The sequence below is a fragment of the Mesitornis unicolor genome, unplaced genomic scaffold (assembly GCF_000695765.1).
Source record: "Mesitornis unicolor isolate BGI_N332 unplaced genomic scaffold, ASM69576v1 scaffold29187, whole genome shotgun sequence".
NCBI lineage: Eukaryota > Metazoa > Chordata > Aves > Mesitornithiformes > Mesitornithidae > Mesitornis > Mesitornis unicolor.
In genome coordinates this window covers 41958-62571 of record NW_010194806.1, presented here as the reverse complement: position 1 = coordinate 62571, position 20614 = coordinate 41958, and the positions used below count along the sequence as shown (strand labels likewise).

Genomic DNA, 20614 nt, shown 5'->3' with positions numbered 1-20614 from the left:
AGGATTTCCCACTGCAAAAGCTATTCTGGTTCTTTCCCAACAGACTGCGTGTATCCCCCTGATCAACAGTCCTGTCCTTTCACATGGTGTTGACATATCTCCATAATTTTGCTAATTGTCTGGTCTTTCACCAAAAGACATAATACCTTAAAGTCTAGTTCTGAAGAATTTAACTGCTTTCCTTAGCAAGTGAAAGTAGCAAGTCAAGAGCAGAAATACAAACCAGATCTCTTGACAGTTGTCTGTTAGACAAAACTGCTTTTCTTCATTATTTTTGAAATTGTATTCCCTGGACCTCCTGGACCTTCCCTTGACCTTCTGGATAGCCAAGTCCCAAACACACTGATTTATATACTGAATGCTCCTGTTCTATCATTAGACTGTTGGCAGAACACAGAGTGCATGCATGATGTGTGCTTATACATATGCAGTAATGATGTTTTCACAGAGTAAATGTGATCCTATGTGTGCAGGCTGTAATTTGAGTACACCTAAGAGTTGCTAAGAGTCACTCATTGCTAAATAGAGTTTTATATAATAATATTTGTAAAATTAAAAATTAGTAAAACCACTGTCTGCCATGGGTATGGATTGAGCAGCAAGACAGTGTAGGATAACTGCCAAAACCCATGATGTGACAAAGTGCTCATAAAAAATGATTAAGCAATACTTCTGCACAGACTAGAAGCACGTCTTGTTAACATGTGTAGAGATATGTCTGGCCACACACAGATTGACAGATAAAGAGTGCTGAAGATACTTCATAGGAGGACTTCATGCACTGTTGCTAATCAGTTACTTTATTTTATTTACCACTGTTCCGTATCATTTGTCTTTATATATTGGCAGCAGGCCTACTGAATGGCCACTGTATAATAAAGAATACCTCAGATTTATCCCTGGTGTAACAGCTCTCTTCACTGGAGTTAGCCCAGAAATTCATTTGGCTCAGTATCTCTTGTTAACACAGTACTTGGGATGACTTGAGTTGCTTGAGTGCTTTCATTTTTGTGATGTTACGGTAAGGTATTTCCTTTCAATGATCCCTTTCTCAGGCAGAATTTAAGATACACTGCCTTTTCTCATGATAATGGCTAATCTTTCTACCAGATGTAGTACTTTCCAAAATGAATTTCCAGCATGTGTAAATGAGTGTTGTTTCCTTTTGTTTTCAGTCCATTTTCCTTCCCCCAGTTGTTCATTTTCATTCGAAAAGCTTCATACTACAAGTCAATTCTCCCAATGTCTCTACTGGGGAATTTATATAATTTACATCCACTTTATATATGACACATGTAAATGGCAAAAAATTTGTCCAGGTCCTCATCTACTGAACCCAGCTTTTAGAAAAGCCTAATCTTTACTCTCCAACTACATCTGCCTGGTTGGTGGATCTCCATCTCTTTTTAAGCTAAGCTGACATTTCTGCCATTGCTCTTTGTGTGCCTTCCGTTGAGATAAGAGGTGCTATCATAATTAAGTTCTCCATATTCAGGCTATGGGTTTTTTTGGAAAAGTTTGATGTCACATCAGTGATGTTGGAAGGTGGCAGCAGTCCTGAGGCAATATTGGGAACCACCTGGGCATGTGGGCTGCTTGTTTCTCTATGAGCCAGGGAATGGAGTGCCACGGGTGCTTCGCCACAGCAGTCCTAGCTCTTGGCTAAACTTTTATGTAGTTTGCTGCTTAGGAAAGAGAGAGGAGGTGAGTCTGGCATGGCCCTTGCCTTTCATTGGTGTTTTGGGTCATCAGCTTCCAGTAGACAATTTACTGCAACCTGTTTTGAGTGCCACATTGATTTTCTGCTTTTCAAGTGTTGTGTAAAGGCAGACAGTATTCATTTTCTGTTCTTTCTTCTAAGTATACAGCTTAGAGCAGTGCACCTTACAGCTCAGCTGGTGCTTTCTGATTCCGTAACTGATTTCTGACTTTACATTGTGGTTAGGAAGTGTTTAACCTATTCTAGGGCCAGACATGTTTAATGACTTCAAACATGTGATTCTACTTGACTGCTTATACTTAAAGCAATTCATGAAAAAAACTACATTAATTCTGATACTTTTGACTCTGACTTTGGGCATTATAAATTTTTTCTTTTTAATAAATGTGCCCTATTTAGAATGTAATTTAGTTTTTCTTGGGTTCTATTTATTCTATCTTTGTGCTGTGGAACTTTGAGCACAAATGATAAATTTAATGCAAATGAGCTTTATAATATACTGTGCTGAAAAGCGTTCTGTGGTTTGGCATTCCAGACGGGAGGTGGATAAAATTAAAGTAAGAGCTGCAGGGGATATGTAGGTGATGTGGGATTACATTTAAAATCTCAGTTCAGAATTTGCTCCTAAAGTATTTGTTTTGAATTAGAGTAATCAAGGGACTTGCTGATCAGTATCAGTTCAGATTTAAACAAAATCTTGTAACTGCCATTATTCTCAAAAGATTTAGTCAGAAAATGGTCAAAAGGTCAAGCAAATCATGGTCATTGTGCATTCACGATACCAGTTTAGTTAAATTCCAACTCAGGGGTATTTTTTTTCTAACCCACCTCAGAGAATTGTAGACTTTTAAACTTTACCTATAATTTGACTGGATGTCAGAACCACAGCTTGATTACATTTATGGGCCACAAACTTCATACAAATGATATTTACAGTTTTCCTCACGCAGGTCATATTTTCATTGCTAACCTGACTGGCCTACAGTCCAGCTGGGGTTTGGCCATCTCAGCCTCAGTTTTCTCATCGTCTTTATCATTTAAATCACTTAATATGTCTTTTTTGGATCTGGAGGAGATCCAGAGCGGTCTTTTATTTGAGTGGGTTTCAAGATAATTTCATTATTAGTGAAATTAAACTAACTTCTGCTAGAAAGAAATACTGTACTGTAACTTCAGTGAATCGCATAGCCAGAATCACACTTTGGATCTTGGATTTCCTCCTCCTCCACATCACGGGTTTAGTTTGTCTCATTCCTACTTGGTATATGTGAATACCAGACTTCGTCTTGTTATGTTGGAAGATTTTGGATGTTGCTTTACTCCTCAAGCAGTATTTTCTTTTTCTTGTTCACTGATTCAGATCTTTTATTTCTTTCTCCCAGACTTGTCAGGTTGTAGTGTTGCTCTTTCCTTCTTTTGGAGTGTTTCTATTGAACTCCACCCTCTTTCCATTCTTCAGCTCTTGCAATTTTATTTTTTCTTACCAGGAGCGTTTCAATTAAATAGTTTTAAATGGACATATTCTTATTTACCAGACTAAAATGAGTCACAGAAGGCTATTGCTGTCGCTGAAGTTCTGTGACAGCATCAGCAGAGTTTTGATGACTATTTGCCTGTTTTCCTGGCTGTCTACCCAGGAGATTACTGAGGATCCAAGAACTGTCCTTCCTTCAAGTCAGCGGTGAAATGGGAGACTTTGGGGTTTTCAAACTCCAGTCCTGGGTCAGTTCTGCAATTTGGAGACCTAACCATAGCCAGGTCGTGTCGTGGTTCCTAGGTCCACAGTCAACGTCCTGCCGCTCTCACAGCCTACACCAGACCAGTACTGCATTTGGCTGTAGATATGAGAACTTTGGTTCACCCTGTGAAACCAGGAACCTGGAAACTCAGGTAATGCAGGCTTGTTCACTGTTAGGACACTAATTTGTTCTCCGTGTGTAGAGCTTGGAGTTGGAAGTCTCACTGCTGAGCTTCAGGGTACTTAGAGTCTTCAAGGTGCCAGCTCTCTGAGAGGGCTGCCAAAGGGATGGGAGTCTATCAAAGTAGGGGTGAGCAGATGAAATCTCAAGTTGTAAAAAGTTGCACTAAAGTTTTCAAAATGAAGTGTTGCTATTTTTAAACAGTCAAAAAATCTTTGTACAAAGTGGTCTTTGGAAGGCGTAATTTTTCATACTGAAACAGAAGATGCTTTCATCAGTAGTTACTTCATTTTCCATTATTTGCACCTATCTTTGCTGGAATTTTAATGTGAATAAATAAAATGTTTCTTTCATTGTGATTGCCCTGGAAGTGCCTCCAATATAGACAGATTTGAGATCTAACGTACCAGGTTGAACCTCATCTTGCACCAACAGGGACTTTCTGGAGGGGTAAGAAAAAACAGCCAGAGTGATCCAAGGCACTGGCTGTTTCCATTTGCCCACACAGGCACTGGGTGTGCATTGCTTAGGGCAAGAAGCCAAACCAGCCTTGGCGCATTCAGCACAGGAGCACACTATGGTCTTGAAGTCTTCTGTGCCATTCTCTTCCCTTAATTTTGTTACCTGTGCATACTTTATTATGTTACAGGTGTGTTTGGCCCAACACTGTTCTTCTGGCAAGGCAGTACAACCCTACATCCTGTTGCTGGAATTTCAAAATATCACAAAATTATCACACTTTTTTTCCCTTTTCTTTGAGCTTGGAGTAGGTGTCACAGATAAAACTGCTCCATGATCCATAAAAATCCTATTTTGTTGAAGTGGTTTGCAATTTTTCTGTTGGCAGCAATTTGAAATATTATCTAAATGATTGAATGCCACTGTGGTTTTTGAAGTAACTTGTTACAGAAGACTAGAACTAAAACTGGAGTGCAGTTTCAGCTGAAATTTCACTTTTCTGTTTATTTGGGTGAAGTTTGCATTGTCTTTTTTTTTCATGTTTGTTTTTTCCTTTTTTCCTTTTGGGCATCACTACTTATGGGGTGAGATTTTTGCTATTTAGCGCTAGGTATATAGTTTAAGAACAGATACTCCATGGACATAGTCAAAGGAATTTCCAGAATCTCATTAGACTAGATTCACAGTCACTATTCACCATTTAATCTTCATGTGCATAAGGTTCTAACTTAGTCACCTAAATAAGATACTGAAACTTAGATGGCATTGATACCTTCTTCATTTTCTGTTATAAAAATCAACTTAATCTGTTTGCTACTCTTAGATCTGTTTTCTCACTTCTGTGATATGAGTCATATTTCTCATGCTGGTATATTAATATACAATCTCCTGGGTGTATAGTGAAGAAACAGAAAAACACTTTTGGTCCACTTCATCATTGTCTCTGTTCTTAAGCTTTGGTCATCTCATTGGAAGTGTCAACAGTGTGGTTCCAGGTAAAGCTGTTACAACATGTCATATAGTCATCATCTCAAAACTCTGTGCCTGTGTAGTAGTAAGAGTCTGTAGAGCAGTTGACCATTTATATATTCGCTAATTCAATGTTTACTGATTATATCTAATCTCCAGTCAGCCCAGGAGCATGCTGACCTTTGTGAGGTGAATGACTTGCCAAGTGACCACAGGAGCTGTTTTACTGAATCAGACTAGTGCTGCTTTTAATTTTGTAACCAAAACATCTGATTCCAAATACTAACTGACAGGCGATGTAAAGGGAAGTGAGAAAAAGCATGATCCATCTGGGAAGATGCTCCCAAACTTGTGTCCTGAAGCATAAACACAGATGGAGACAGTGGTCCTAATTCCAAGGTCATCTAAGGCAATGGAAGAATTCCTCTGTTTGGAAAAGGCTTTCTCTTTTATGTTTTTCATGCAACTTTCACTTGGTTTTCTTTATTTTGCATGCTCCTTAGCATTAGGGCCCTTCTATTTTGAATACTTTTTCAGTTTTGAAACTTGATTTTCATACATATACCTGTTTCAAGTATGTGTTTTATTTCCATTTTGGTTAAGTGGTTTGGATTTTTTTTTAATAATCAAGTCTGTCTCTAAGTACTTTCCCACATTGTGTGACTGGGAAGGCACTTTCTCCCTTGTGAGATTCATATATTGACTCCTTGTATTAATCGGAAAGGTAGTTTGTCTTTTGATTTCTAGTTTTGTGTCTATTCCTTTTAGATTTAGATTGCTCTGCTAAGTCCATAATAATATAATTAATTTCTTAAAACTGGAATTGGCAGACCTCCTTTGGATTTTCTATGTCAGACTTTCATATTTTCAATAATGTGACCCTCAATAAAGAGGCAGCTGGATGAAGTCATAAAACAAGCTGTAAAAAACATGGATAGCCACGTAATTTAATTTGTTGTCTTGGTATCCGTGTCTAAACCAGTAACTTTCAAACATACAGCACTTAAAAAATGGTACTGAAAATCATTAAGACAGCATGCCTGCAGGGCACTCTTTGATTTCTGTTTATGCGTAGCAGGAGACTGAGGTTGGAGCAGAAGATTTGGGAAGTTTGGCTTTGGAGTGGTCAGAGCTGGAATCTCTAAGCCTGCTGTTAATGGACTCGAGTGGGTGGTGTTTGATCTATCAGTGTTTGTGAGCTAAAGGAATGATCTATTTGCAACAGAAAATACACACAAACATTTCCTGGGGTGCAGGTGTACTCTGCTGAGAAAGCCAGATCCCTACCCTGAGAAAAGGGAGTCTTCAAATCCATCTTTAATGCAACTCTCTTATGGCCTGAACACTCAGATGGGCTGGTACTGCTGCTCTAAAATAGACTGTGGAACAGAGCATCATTTTGAACGTGCAATGGAGCAGCCTGTATCAGATGGAGGAATTAAAATGTACATTTCTTTTCAGTGTCCCCTGGCTGCATGCACAACTCTTTCTCCCTACTCCAGCTTACTGCAGTGAGCAGTACAGTAATTTTCTGTATATATTTTCAGAACTAAATCTAAACAATTTTTGCAAATGTAGTAAGATTTACTGACTTGAGGAAGCACTTTTTTCCCCCTAAATTAAAGCTGTTTGATACGGTTTTTAATAGAACACACACAAAACTTAGGACTAATTCCTCTGTTGCTCTCTTCTCCTTTTCTAGATAAATGGGATCTAGTATGGACTGAAAGAGGAAACATATTATGAAAGTGCTTTTTCTTGCAATGTTGACACCATATTGCAATCCTCCATATGCTTGTAATAAGTTATTGTTCACTGCATTCATTATACAACTGCTACTCAGCTATATCTGATAATATGGTACTGACCTCCCACTTTTTATAGATCTTAGCAGACAATAGGGTTTTTTTTAATCCAAATTGTTAAGTAATTTGTTTACTGTCTTACTAACATTGCAAGTCATTCTCTATAATATTTTTTAATCTCTTTTCCAGTATTCTAGTTTCACCTTAGTCTTTTAGTAAATTAGACTTGCTTAGGTTTTTCTTGAGTCTCTTCCCCTATCCTGTCGGGTTTGTCCTGAGGAAACATTTTACAATGCCGACCTTAAGGTACCTTTACTTTAATTTTAATCATTTTGGTATGTTTTGCTTTGGTTGATTGTTTTGACGTATGCAGCTCTTTAGACATATGCAACCCTGTGTTACAGTTTGATTGTACATTATTTTACTGCACTTGGGAAATCTTTTCAGACATGGAAATAGAAAAAATTTACATGGATAAACTACAGTTTTCATTATTCTTATGAAATAGAATGAAAACCACATTAAATGGCAGCATCAACTGGCAGTTTGGTTCTCCTTTATTCTTATTCCAAGATCATGCAAAAAAGATCATTCATTTATGTTTTGTTTAACAAATACAACACTATAGTGTCTTTGCGTGAAAAAAATTGTAATAGCATTTGGACTTTTGCATGTTGTATTTTTTCACTCTCAGGAATTATGCTAAACACATGAACAGCTGGGGTCGACCAGGGTGAAGAAAGCTCAAATATTCCACTTGGCCTCAAGTCGTACCAGCTGTGCTCCTTTTTTCTCATTAGACTCAGGCTTTTGGCTTGCACAAGTTCTTCTCTTAGCTTTTGCGTGCCTGCAGTGCTGAAGCTGGTCAGAATTCTGTCACTAATTCCCAGGATTTGGTTTCTTCTTGGTTTTACTCGCATGTTTACCATCACAAGGTGAGTAGGGAAGGCGCCTGAAATCCCTGGGCGGTCTAGGTGCCCAAGGGAAGATGAAGACCTGGATGGACGAGAAGCAGCCTTTCTAGGGCTACCTGCGTGCCATTAACCTAATGGGGTATGGCCCCGTTCCTTGGCTTTGGGTCAACCTTTTCAGCAGCCCAAACTGTTGTAAGAGCAGTCTTTCTGTACCCTTGAAGAGTCACTGAAACTTTGTACGGTTCGAGGTACTTGTTCAGCTTTTATCTGGAACTTGCTTCCACAGGCTTTTGTTGTACAGCAATGGATTTTAACTGGCTGAACAACAGAGAAGCTCCTGAGGATGTCGCCTGAGCTAGGACATTTCCTGCCTACCTTCAAATAGCATCTTTGTCTTGGCTGGGAGAGTTTTCTGGTCTTTCTTCCTTTTTTTATGTGATAAGGAATTAGAGGAATTAGTAAGGGTTCCTCCAAAAGGAGTGGGGAGCACTTGGTGATACGTGGGAGCAGAGATATTTTGTTCTTGACTGCCAGGTAGGTTTCTCTGCTTACGTTCTCCATGCAGATGCCCAATGGTAATTGTAATGGGCAGCTCAGTGATGACCATGGCAGAACTGGCAGTTAAAGTGTCTTCTACTTCAGGTTTAGCTAATAGATGGGAAGCAAATGCACAGACCTGTGTAGTGAGAATAAAACTCTCTGAAATGTTTATTTCCTGATTCAAGACTTGGTTTTATTTGAAAATCCTACAGTATGGACCATTCTGTGTCAGGTAACATCTCCCTGCTGTACACAAGTGGTGGTGTGTTAGGGAGCAAAGCAATGTGGACTGGCGTGGGACTGAGGTTTCTCTCCGAGGCATAGTTTTGTCCAGTCTGACAAATCTGCTGTACAGCTTGGCTTCTCTCTCCTTTCTCTCCAGTCAAAACTGATCCTGCATCTGAAGGAGCTTTTCCATGTGCAGTTATAAACAGCATGAAAAAGTAGCAGTAACTTCTGCACTTTTAAATGATGCTGCCATGTGTTTGGAAATACTGATAAATCTTAAAGAAGTGCAAATAAAGGTAGCATATTCAGGAAACATTTTAAAATAGGCCATGGGGTCAGAGCTTATTCAAGAACTAATCTATACTGAAAATGAAAACAAATTAGGGTACATAGGTATTTTTAGGAATTACATTTTGGCACGCCAACTTTTCTGAACACTTTCAGGGTCGTATCTTTGCCATTCTTCCTTAGGTGGGAGTCCCATTGAAACTGGTGGGAGTTGTGCCTGAATAAATTTTTGACCCATGCTTTTCCCTGATATGACATCTTTTTATTGAATGACCTCATGGCAACCTTGTTCATAAGTCATTTGTCATGTTTATTCTCTAAGTAAAAAGTGCCTTCCATCTGTTTTAAATTTGCCTTCCCTTTAACTTCTATTTTTGCCTCCTTTTTTCTGTCATCTGTGTTGCATTGAAAGTAGTTTCTGGCCAACTTTATTTATCCCCATGTAAGGAGTTGTAATCATTGAAGTAAATCTCTTGGTAGTCTTTTCTTTAAGCCTAGACAACCACAGTCATCAGGCAAAATTAAATGACTGGGGCAACAGCTTCAAATAAATTATTGAAGTTTTTACTTAGATGCCACTCTCCAGACCTGCTTGGATAATGCTTTCTTTTTTGCTTCTTGAGGTTTTTCAGCTCTCAACTTTACAGGCTGGTTTTGCTCTTGTTTTATTTTTTACCTGTTATTTTCTGGTCTCTCCCACCAGTTGCTTATTTTAGGCAAAGCACATGCACATGGTGTATATGCTTTTTCCTGGCATGTGTCAGTACATACATGATTTTTAGGTTCTCTAATAAAGTCTGCAGTAGTTTTGATGAGAAAATAAAGCACTTTTTGGAGAAGTAGGAGACAAGTTACTACAGTGTATTTTTCTGATACTAAATCTATTTTTTTTACTATTAATACTAATTTCTCAGCATGCCGTTAGTTTTTAGGTAGAAAAAATCAACTTCTTCCGAAGCGCTGTTGCAACGTGTGTTTCTCTTGTGGAAATGAACATATTCCCATTAAAGGCACTATTTGACTTGGCTGTCTTTTCCTTTTTGGGAGGGTGGGGAAGAAGAAAGAAGACTCCTTCTTTGAATCTTCTGATCAGCAGAATGAAATCTAAGACTCAGGCCAACTCTGGTTTCCTTTTTTTTTCTTTCCCCCTCCCCCTCTCCATGGGTGAAATACACTGTTTTTTCAGAAAGTTAAGTTACTGGAAACTAGGCAGAAGAAACACAGATGGTGCTCAGATGAAAACCATGTAAATCCATGCAGGGGGTTATGCAGGGAGATTTTAGAACAAGCTCCTTAGTCCTTAGAGGCCCTTACTGCTCCTGAAGGTACTTCGTGCCACTTACTATAAATCAGAACTGTGGATTTGAATCCAGGTAGAGTTAAGTCTTAAGTAGTTCCCTTTCCCTGTGGAAATTATGTTAGATATGATAAAGTAGTTCATGAGGCAAGTTGTTAGTAAACCTGCTTTGTTTTTCTCATACTGCAATCATAGATTGACACATATCACGTGAGAACTAGGCAAGGTCAATCAAAGAATCATGCTAATTCTTATTAAGCCAAATTATGAGGTTCTCACTAATTTTAACTGACTCTTACTGCACCCTGTGTGGTCAGCAGAAATAAGGGCTAGCTAAAAATTCAGTCTGCGTGCATCGTGTCACAAACAGTACTTTTTCCTTGTTGAACCTGGTGGGAGAGCTCATTCTGAGTTGTACTTATCCATGCTGAAGTACTGCAAAACTGAGAAGTTCTTGCTAGAATGCAGAAAACATAAGATATTTTGGATGCTGTGCTGTGTCACAAAAAATTCTGTCATCATGAAAAATTAAATTTTCTCAAATAAATAGAAATTGCCAAGAACGCTACTTAACAGGAGCAAAGAAACAGACAATTGGACCAAATATATCTGTTTCTGTACAAGTATTAAACACTTAGGAAAAAAAATCAAAACTAGTGTTACTGGTTATAAATGAGAATGTTGATGTAATAGGCGCATTAAAAACCTGGTGAACGAAAAATAATCATTATGACAGGCTAGTGTCAGTGACAAATTACATGGGAAAGACAGGTAAAGCTATGTCTATCGTAGATTAACTGTGTCACAAAAGCATAGAGTCCCTACAGAGTGAAATTACAGGACCAAATAGGAAATGCAGAACGGTAGCACCACAGGACTGCAGTACAGTATTAGGACTGTGGTACTGACTGTCCTGCCTAAATGACAGCATTGCCTGTGACATCCTAGACACGATCAAACAGGCATGAAGGCAGGAAATGCAATAACAACGAGAGACATCATTTACCAAATTGAGATTGCATAAATGGGCTTGGAGGGTGATTCTGAGTGAAATTTCAAGTTTTGTAAATGATTGCTTACATAGAGGCTATTTGTTTATCCTGAAAAAGAAACAAAAGTAATTCTAAATAACTCTAGGACTTGGTCTTAAGCAGTGACAGAAAACCTGGTTCAAAATACAGCTAAAACCTCTGTGTGAGAGCAACTGATGTACTTAGATGCGGCATTCTTGAAATAGGGGAAAAAATCTCCCATGGCAATGTTTAACTTCAAAGAGGAAACTGCATAAAGATGTGAAAACTGTTTAGAAAGAAAGAGAGCCAAAAATTAATATGTTTATAGGAGTCACGAAGATTGTTTAAATATGGGAGCTCACTGCTAGCCAACTTCCAGAAAAAGGCTTTAAAAGACCAAAAAAAGGTTTGCACTGCTGAACAACAGGGTGAAGGAGTAAGAGGATGTCTCTTATTAAAAGGACTTCTTTTATTAGAAGTAAAAGAGCTTTCTTCAAGTTGAAGTTGTGCTTAAATGAGGAAAATAAAGGATGAACAAGTTAAATATATTAACAAAATAAGGCAGGCCAGAAGAGATTTTGAAGAACAACTTGGCAATAGTAGTAGTAAAGCCATTTCCAAGCTGTCTTTTAAGTAGGTAAAATCCTGACAGAAAATCTACAGGACTAGTAAATGATCAAAGTAGGGAAGATATTTAGAGGCATATTCATCCTGGCATATTTCTCTGTCAAGTACATACCAGAAGATTTCTCAGCAATAAAAGCATTGTAAGAAGAGATTTCAAAAGACACTGGAAACAATGAAGAGTGAAAAATTACCAGGACCAGATGGTATCCGTGCACCTTAAAAGAACTAAAGTACAAAACTGTCAGGCCAGTAATGATGCTTAAAAGTTTCCTGGTCTGAAAAAAATGGAGGTGATAAATAGACCCAAATTGATAAACTGGTGGGAGCTTCAATACTTCCTAAGGTCCCTTCTAAATCATTAGATTTATGAATAAGTATGATAAAAAGAGGAAGAATCAGCATGGCTTTCATAGAGAAACCCAGAATCTCTAAAATTTATTTGGAAAAGTAACTGAACATATGGACAAGGACGATCCATTTGATAGAGGCTAGTTGATCTTCCAAAATTCCTTTGAGTATGTCCTTCATCAGAGGCTCCTGAAGAAACTTAAGTCTTGTAGGAATAGACATACAGGCCTCTAAGTAATAACTACTTAAAACACAAGAAACAAATAGTAAGAATATATTGTCCATTTTTGTAATGGAGGTCACTCATCACTAGAGATCCAAAGAATCTTTAAAAGCCTGTGAAGTTCAACCTACAGATGTTTTGAAAGATACAGAGAGGGGAGGTGATGACAGAGGTGACAAAGTTCACTGATGGTACTGATGTTATTCAGGGTAGGAGAAATGAAAGACTACTGTAGAGTCTTGCAACAATGTCTCATGATACTGATAGACAAAACTAATTGTTAATAAATATAATATGCATAGTGGGTAGGTCTTAGCTTATGTATGCAGATATGACTTAGAGTTAAAATTGCTAGTTCTAAAAAAAAAAACCAAACCCAAAAACCTCACTGTGTTCAGTAGAGCACAAAAAGCAAGCAATGTTTGAAAATTTTTTTAATAGGGAACAAAACAGCAAACATCACGATTCTGCTACACAAACCTATCATACACCCAAATCTTGAATTCTGTTTGCAATTTTGGCCTCTTCTCAAGAAGCAGACCTCTCATAGGATAATCAGAAGCGTGGAAGGGCTTGTCCGGAATAGCTTCCAGAAAGGTCACAACTACGTAAGGTTGGGCTCTTCAGTCTGGGAACACGAGGGTGGAAGGAAGGATCTGTACCAGCATGTGTGGCACGGAGAAAGTAAATGAGGAAGGACATTCCCTGTTTACCACATGGGTCACCAGATGCATGGTGCATCTGCTATTGGCGGTGGGTTCAAAACAAGCGAGAGGAAGGGATTTTTTGTACAGTGCATAGCTGAAATGTGAAGCTCACTTTCACAGGCTGTTGTGGGTGCGAGTAAATTACTGGGATTCAAAATATTGTTTGACAAAATTAATTTGCATCAAAATGCAGTTAGGCCTACTGAAAACTATGACCTCAGCTTAGGAAGCCCTCGGAGCTGCTGCTTTCTAGAAGCTGAGGTGATTTCCTGAGGAGCATCAGTACATGCTCGGCTCTTACACTCTTCCCTCAGCAACTGCAGTTGTCTGGTCTGAGAGATAAACCACAGGTCTGGGTGCATCTCTATTCTCACCCAGTCCAGACGTTGTATTTGTTTTAATGAAATATGACTTGCTGTGTAGTTCTTATAGCAACTGTTCCTGCTTATTCAGGTCCAACATTTACTTTATTTGTAGCTCTGTATTAAAACAATCAAGAGGCATTTTTTGTTATTCAGTCATGGGGCTCTGATTGATGAGTGGGGAGCGGATGTGATTAGGAGGCCTGAAAATTCAGCCCTCAGCTCCTGCCCTGCTGTGTGGTTGCCTACTTTGCTCGTGTTTCATGGCCTAAACTCCCTCAGGTTGTAGGGTGGTATCTAGGGGTGATGACTGCCTTGTGCACCATCAGAGCCTGTGCAGCAGAGTCCTCACTGGCTGGACCACACTGCAGGTACCTTTTTTCTCCAGAAAAATCCTCATATTTACTGTTGTTATTTGTGGGCTCTTTTTAGAGTTGAGAACTGCCTATGTCTTCGTTTTGTGTCAACCCCGCTCTTTTGCATCTCCTCTTTTGCTTACTACCGAATGCGTACTGGACTGATGTTGTGTTTCTTCCATTTCTCCTCACCCCAATACATGACCTCTGAAATAGATGGTCCTGGGAAAAGACTCTGTTCATGCTTTCTAGATGTTTTATTTTTGTTTAAAGCAGATTGCAACTGGCCTTGAGGGAGAAGACTTGGTTTTACTAATTGTTTGATTTTAAACATTTTTCTACCAGACTGGCTTATTTCGTTTTTAAGGATTTCTTTATTCCTATTTTTAAAATAATGCAGTGTATTTGGAATACTCATTGTAAACATGTAATCCTTAGGTGCTGGCATCATTCTGTTTCTGGTGTGATTTCAGCAGAATCATCTCTTCAAATTTTGAGAATACATGGCTACATCCCATCTTTGACATTTCTGTCAATCTAACTCAGAATCTCTGTATTACTAAAAATCAAATTGATTTTGCTGATCCTCTTACTCATTTTTCTTTATATTTGTCGTACCCAATTCTGATTTTCAGGAAATAGGTGCAATATTATATTTATTTCAATGCAAAAGTGATAAAGTCTTCTTTAACTTGGTTCCTTTTTTTTTTTGTCTTCCATTTCTCAGAGCAACATTTAAGTCAGCTTCTGTACTTCAAACACAACACTGTCCCTTTTGATTTTAATGGAGGCCTAACTCTTCAACAGTTACCAGCCTCAAATCCTGAAAATAACTGGGTGTATAAAAGGAATTATAAGTCTTGAGTGAAGAGTTGCAGAGAGGATGTGGAGAAGATTAGCCAGTGTGTTGGAGATCTTTTGCAGCAGTGGGCAGTGATCTGTGCTGCTCCTTGCATGAGAAGCACATGCTCTCATACAATTCCATCATTTAGAGAGAAGACACCATTTTGATAATTTACTACAAGTTATGATATCGACCATCAGCATTCCTTGGTTTCACTTGTTTGAACTAGGTATCTTTTTAGGAAATACTACTGTTTTTATTTTTAAAATTGTTGCAGTAGGAACCCATCAAACCCCTGGTAGCAAATTGTTAACTGTTTTAGGCAGGTTTTGACCCTTTTTAATATCCATCTTATTGGTTTTTTAATTGTTCTAGTTTCTCAGTCAGAAATGCCCTGTAATTCTGGAATGGCTTGAATGGACAACATGGAGATACAGTTTAGCTGAAGGCCAGGCCCTGCCTTCCTATCACAGGATTTTGGTAAAGTGGTACCACAAGAGGGGGAAAAACAAACATTAAGGTAGATCTGGAAGTAGATCACATAATATAATCATATTTTCTTATTTAGTTACACTCTTCTGATAGTAATTTCATATGATACTGAAAAGAACTTACTTTGTAATGGCCAGTATGTGGATGTTGAGATCTTGTTATGGCAGGCTATTTCATAGCCTAATTATTTCCTTTTTTTTCCTTTGTCATTTCTTTGTATAGGTGGAAAATGTTCGGTTACTTGATCGTTTATCTTCAAGAAAAGCTACACTGGGAACCTTGTATTTAACAGCTACCCATGTCATATTTGTCGAAAATGGTTCTGAAACTCGTAAAGAAACCTGGGTATGAGTTTTTGGTTTTTTTTCAGTTAGCTGTGTGTGGCATTTTATTGATGGTAATTTGAAAATAACTTGCAAAACAGTTTAAACATAGTGAATTAGTTCATATGGATGCTTCAGAGTGTGGGAAATTCCAATCTGGTAAAGTCTGAAAAATTTCGGTGGATTCTAGATATTGCAACACAGTAAGAGGAGCAGTAGGACCTTCGCTGTACAAATTCCAGATGAGATTGACTGAGAAACAGCTGCTGTAAACGACAACATTGCTCCTATTGTCCAGGAAGAACTGAGGACAAATGCTTTAAATGTTAATCACTACCTTGACGAAGTCAGCTCTTGGCTCTCTCCCTGGCTGCTTGTGCTGCTTCAGTGATTTTGTTGTTTTATTTTTTTTTTTTTGCATAATGTAGTATTTTGGGTTCCCTACTTTGATTGATAATGTACGTTGCAGGTATATATATAGGTACAGATATAGCTCTGATGTCATACCATTTTGAAAGTCTTTTATGTAGCTTAATTATGAATCCTTTGTCTAGTTTTGTAATGACCATTAACTCCGTCCTCTTTCGCTCCCACTGTTCCCCTCCTGATTTTTATTGTAATGTTTCATCTCATCTTACACAGTTTAAGATTATATCAGGACTGTCTTTCTGCCAGTGAAGAAGCCCAATATTTTAGCCTTGTCTAACATGCTGGTTCACCTTTTCACTGTGCAGATAGATGAAAAGAGCTCTTTTTCTGACAACTGTTAGCTTTCACTAAAGCAAACAAACAAAAAGCTTTACATAGCATGTCCAGGCTTATGTTTGAACAGCTGAAATGCTCTAGAAGCTCTTATTTTTTGGTTGGTGTTGCTTGGGCCTGAAGCTGGAAATAGGAACAGAACTACCAGAAGAGAAGTTTGGGGATTTTCTGAAGCAGTAGTGGAAGCTACTGTGCCTGCCCTGGCACATCGTTATAAATAACTGTTTTTCTTCCTAAAGATTTGAATTGCTTGGCATAACCGTTTTCAATTCACTTGCAGGTTCTTCACAGCCAGATTTCCTCTATCGAGAAGCAAGCCACCACTGCCACTGGTTGCCCATTGCTGATCCGCTGCAAGAACTTCCAAGTCATCCAGCTGGTCATCCCTCAGGAACGAGACTGCCATGATGTTTACATATCTCTGATACGTCTGGCACGACCAGGTATGAGAAGGAAAATGGCACAAAAGCCAGTCCTCATCCTGAAGAGGGAAAATGCAATGGAAGAAATGTAGCTCTGCATCTTTCACCTTTGTGGGTTACGAAAAAAAGGCTTCATTAGGGATGTGTTAAGAGAGAAAAGGTCTCTGAGCAGACAAGCATGTGAAAATAATCACTTATAGAGAAATGAAGAAAGCACATTGTAACAAGTGGTTCACTCTATAAAGTACGATAAGAACTTTTGTTTAAAATAGTACTCTAGGGTATCACAGGCCATAAAATATATATAATGTTATTTTATATGTAACTGTTGCTTACTGGATGCCTCATGTAAGTATGAATTTAGGAAAATACTGACAACCGTCTAAATCCAGATAAATTTCATATTCATTGGCAAAACCCAATATATTTTGTGGTCATGTCAAGATTTGAATTTTCCTTTTCTATGCTGTGCCTAAATTTCTTAAAATCAGTGAAAGGTTTTACAGCAAGTAGTTTATTTATTCCATTGGATTGCCTGTGTTTCAGCCTACATTTTGAATGTGCCCTTTTTGAATTGCTGAATTCAGATCAAGATCCTTTTGAAACCTTTCCTCTTTTCGATGAAAGCCCAAGTGTTGTGTCGAAGTCCAGCATGTGGTCCCCTGCATTATAGCTGCTCTCCTAAGAACCTGCTGACAAAGCTTCTGGTTGGTTGGTTTTACATGATAGCTGTAGAAGTACAGCACCAACCTCTGTCCTTTACTATTATTTTAACAGTACGCAAAGAAAATGTCTACTACAGTCTGTACCAAATTGACAACACTGGCTTTAATTTATATCTTGCTAGGAGAACACGAAATTTATCTCCTATGTAGAGGGGAGGTGGAAATTGCACAGTCAGCCAGCACAGCTACTCAACTTTATAAAGTGCCTTCTATAATTAGAATAGTAGTAGTAGTAATATGCAACTGCAGCAGATGTAACTTGATATATGCTGGGTGATGCAAGATGAAAGTAGTCAGAGAAATTTACAGAATGACAAAGGCAAGAGAAGCTGTGGACCCTGAATACGAGCTCAGTGGCAAACTGCAAAGGACATGAAGGCTTCAATGAAGAGATGCAATGAGAGCACTGTAGAATTAGCTCTTTGCGTAATCCAGCTGCACAATAGTTTTCATTCTCCAGCAAACTATCTGATCTTTATGTGAGGCAGGATAAAATCTTGCTTACTTAAAATTAGAAGGCTCCAATTGCAAGTTGAGCCAAATGTACCCTGACAAGGCTCTGCTGTGTCATTTTGTCTGGGCACAAATCTGTACTTTCTTTAGGTAATACAGTTACTCAGCATTAGATGGTATGCTTTACTCCATGAGGAGAAAATTTGACTCATTCAGGCTCTATTTTCCATTCTCCACTTGTTCTTTTCAGTTATTCCACCATAGAGGCACCTGGTTGAAGCCCTGTGTACTGGCTTAATATAGTCTATGCTATCTGGTGTCCTAGTTACACTAAAGGAGCAAATTTGTGTTTGGTTTTGTTCTTGCTAGTTGTTAATAGTCTTTTAATAATGTCAAGCTGTCAACTGAATTTGGCCTTTTTGCTTAATTATGCCATTTTGTGAAACAAGCTGACCGTAACAGTTATTACAGGTGTAATAGCAGGATTGTAGATGCTTAAGGTAAAATAAGTGTGAAAGATTAGGGACCGTCCTAGAAAAACTGGCAAGGAGGTGATAACTGAGCTTTAAGGCACTGACTATTAGTCCTTGAACATTTTTGTTACCACTATAGATACCGTCATGTAATAATACTTGTAATGTTGAGACAGACTTCAGTCATAATAACCTGGATATATTTTAATAGGTGGATTTCTAAAAGCTTCCTGTGTGCCTGTGAACATCAGGTCCAGTTGGAAAGAAAATCCAGATGCTTCTGACAACCCAGCGGGAAAAACAAGAGCTCAGATTGCTACCAAAAGCACTTTATTAAAAAGAGCTCAGATTGGATTTATGGATTATGCTAAAACTTTATGTTAGCAGATGGGAAATAAACTGGGCCGTCTTCCTAATCTGTGCTGTGACAGAAATTTGAAATCAGAAAAAACAGAAAGATTTTAAAATATCATACAATGTGCAACTCATTCTTTTCTTTCTTCTTACCCATGACTTTGTTGACTTTCAGTACTTTCATGACAGACTTAACATGAACTTTTCTTTCCTTATGTTCATACTTTTGTGTGTATGTATATAATCAATTTGATGAAATTTTCAAAAGCACAATGTAACTTAAAGTAAACCTTTAGAAGACATAATAAAAAATGGTATTTTCTATAGAAAAAGGTGGGAGCCCTATTATTAATAATATTGTGGTTGTTTTTGTGATTAGTATTTTTATTGCTATAAATCCCTTACTATGGTACTCTAAGACTCTGCTTTTTAGGTATATATAATCAGAAAAGAAAGTGTAGTATTTAAATTTACTGATCTTGTTAAAATTATATTGTGGAGCAAGTGTATCAGTAGAGAAATGATACTATGAAACTATGAAATCAGAGGGGACTCAGCCTGGGATTTACTTTAGTTCAATTCTAAAGTTAAAAACCTTGTCAGAAAGTTTTGAGCAACTTAGAGCAACAGGATGAAACCTACCCTTGTGACATAGCAGTATCTCAAATATCAGTGAGAACGCTGATTTCAAACTGTGCGCTGAATAGTTGTTTGTATCAGTGACAGTTGGCATTTAGTGACAGTGGTGTCTGGCTGCCATTGGTCACCAGGAAAAAGACACTCATTAGCATAAATACAGATATACTACTGAAAAAGCTGAAAACTCTAGGACCAGCAAGTTTCTTATATGGTCCTTGACTGAGGGTGACAGGTGGCATAGCTACTTAAATGATTTCGTGGTCATGATAAAACTATTGATGTAACATATGCTATTTTAATGCTGTTACATCATCTGTATCTCAGATGCCTTTGCTGATAAATCAAGGACTGTCCACAAACCTAAGATTTCATTGAATCTACTGGAAACTTCCCTGTTTAGGGACAAAGACTTCTGAGTTAGTTCATTTTTGCATGGTTGTGCTGCACAGTCCATTGTACAGACCTTCTGTCTTTGCCACAGGACAGATGTTAAGTTAATAAAGGGACTTCTAAGCTACCGCTGGCCAGCAAATTCTTTTGCAGAACAAGTGCCTATTCTGGCACTGGCTTCAGTTTTCTTTGGATGAAAGCATATTATCTTGGACATTTTGTTGTGCTGGGGGAGGCTTTTACGATTCTGTAGAGAAGAGGTCTAGCAGAACAGTGTATTTTAAGAAGTGCTACTAATAAAGCACATTTATTGCAACATATACAAGTAACAGAAGAACACATCACTTTCTAAGTATACTTGAAAATAGTTATTAACCACGATACGTGCTTTTGTAAAGCAAAGCATGCTATTTTGAAAGGACGTAAAGGACAACACCAAGTTCTGTTTTTGAAGTATGATTTCAGGATGAGAAAACTGAACTGGTTTACTGGTTTTGTTTGTTCTTTTTTATTTTCTTTTTTTTTTCAGTGAAATACGAAGAGCTGTATTGTTTCTCATTCAATCCAAAATTAGATAAAGAAGAACGAGAAGAAGGCTGGAAGCTTGTGAACCTCAATGAAGAATATACTAGGATGGGTATTCCGAACACCTATTGGCAGATTAGCGATGTGAACAGAGACTACGGAGTGAGTTGTTGTGATTTTTCTGTTACAGAGGCTGTCTGTAAAGTAAATCAGCAGTCCTGCTGTGGACTACCGTAGTGCATAGATGCAGGATCCCTTTGTGCTCAGTGCTCTACACACATCTAGTAAGGTGCAGTTCTTCCACTCTTTCACATGAAAAGGCACATAGAAAGTGGGAGTCATTTTAAGTCTTAAAATGCAGTCATTTTCAGGAAAAAAAATGTCTTGAAATAGTGAATTTGGCAATATTTTTTTTCCTCGCTGGCTATCATCACAAT

At 38.1% G+C, this 20614-nt stretch overlaps 1 protein-coding gene across 1 annotated transcript in view; it reads left to right on the top strand.

Moving 5' to 3' along the window:
* The first annotated feature begins 3406 nt into the window (after positions 1-3406).
* MTMR7 (myotubularin related protein 7) overlaps positions 3407-20614 on the top strand; it is a 38016-nt gene continuing 20808 nt past the window's right edge. The window contains exons 1-4 of the mRNA XM_010187932.1: positions 3407-3610; positions 15334-15456; positions 16477-16639; positions 20182-20339. Coding sequence (XP_010186234.1) covers positions 3407-3610; positions 15334-15456; positions 16477-16639; positions 20182-20339 — 648 coding nt within the window. The remainder of the gene's footprint in view (positions 3611-15333; positions 15457-16476; positions 16640-20181; positions 20340-20614) is intronic.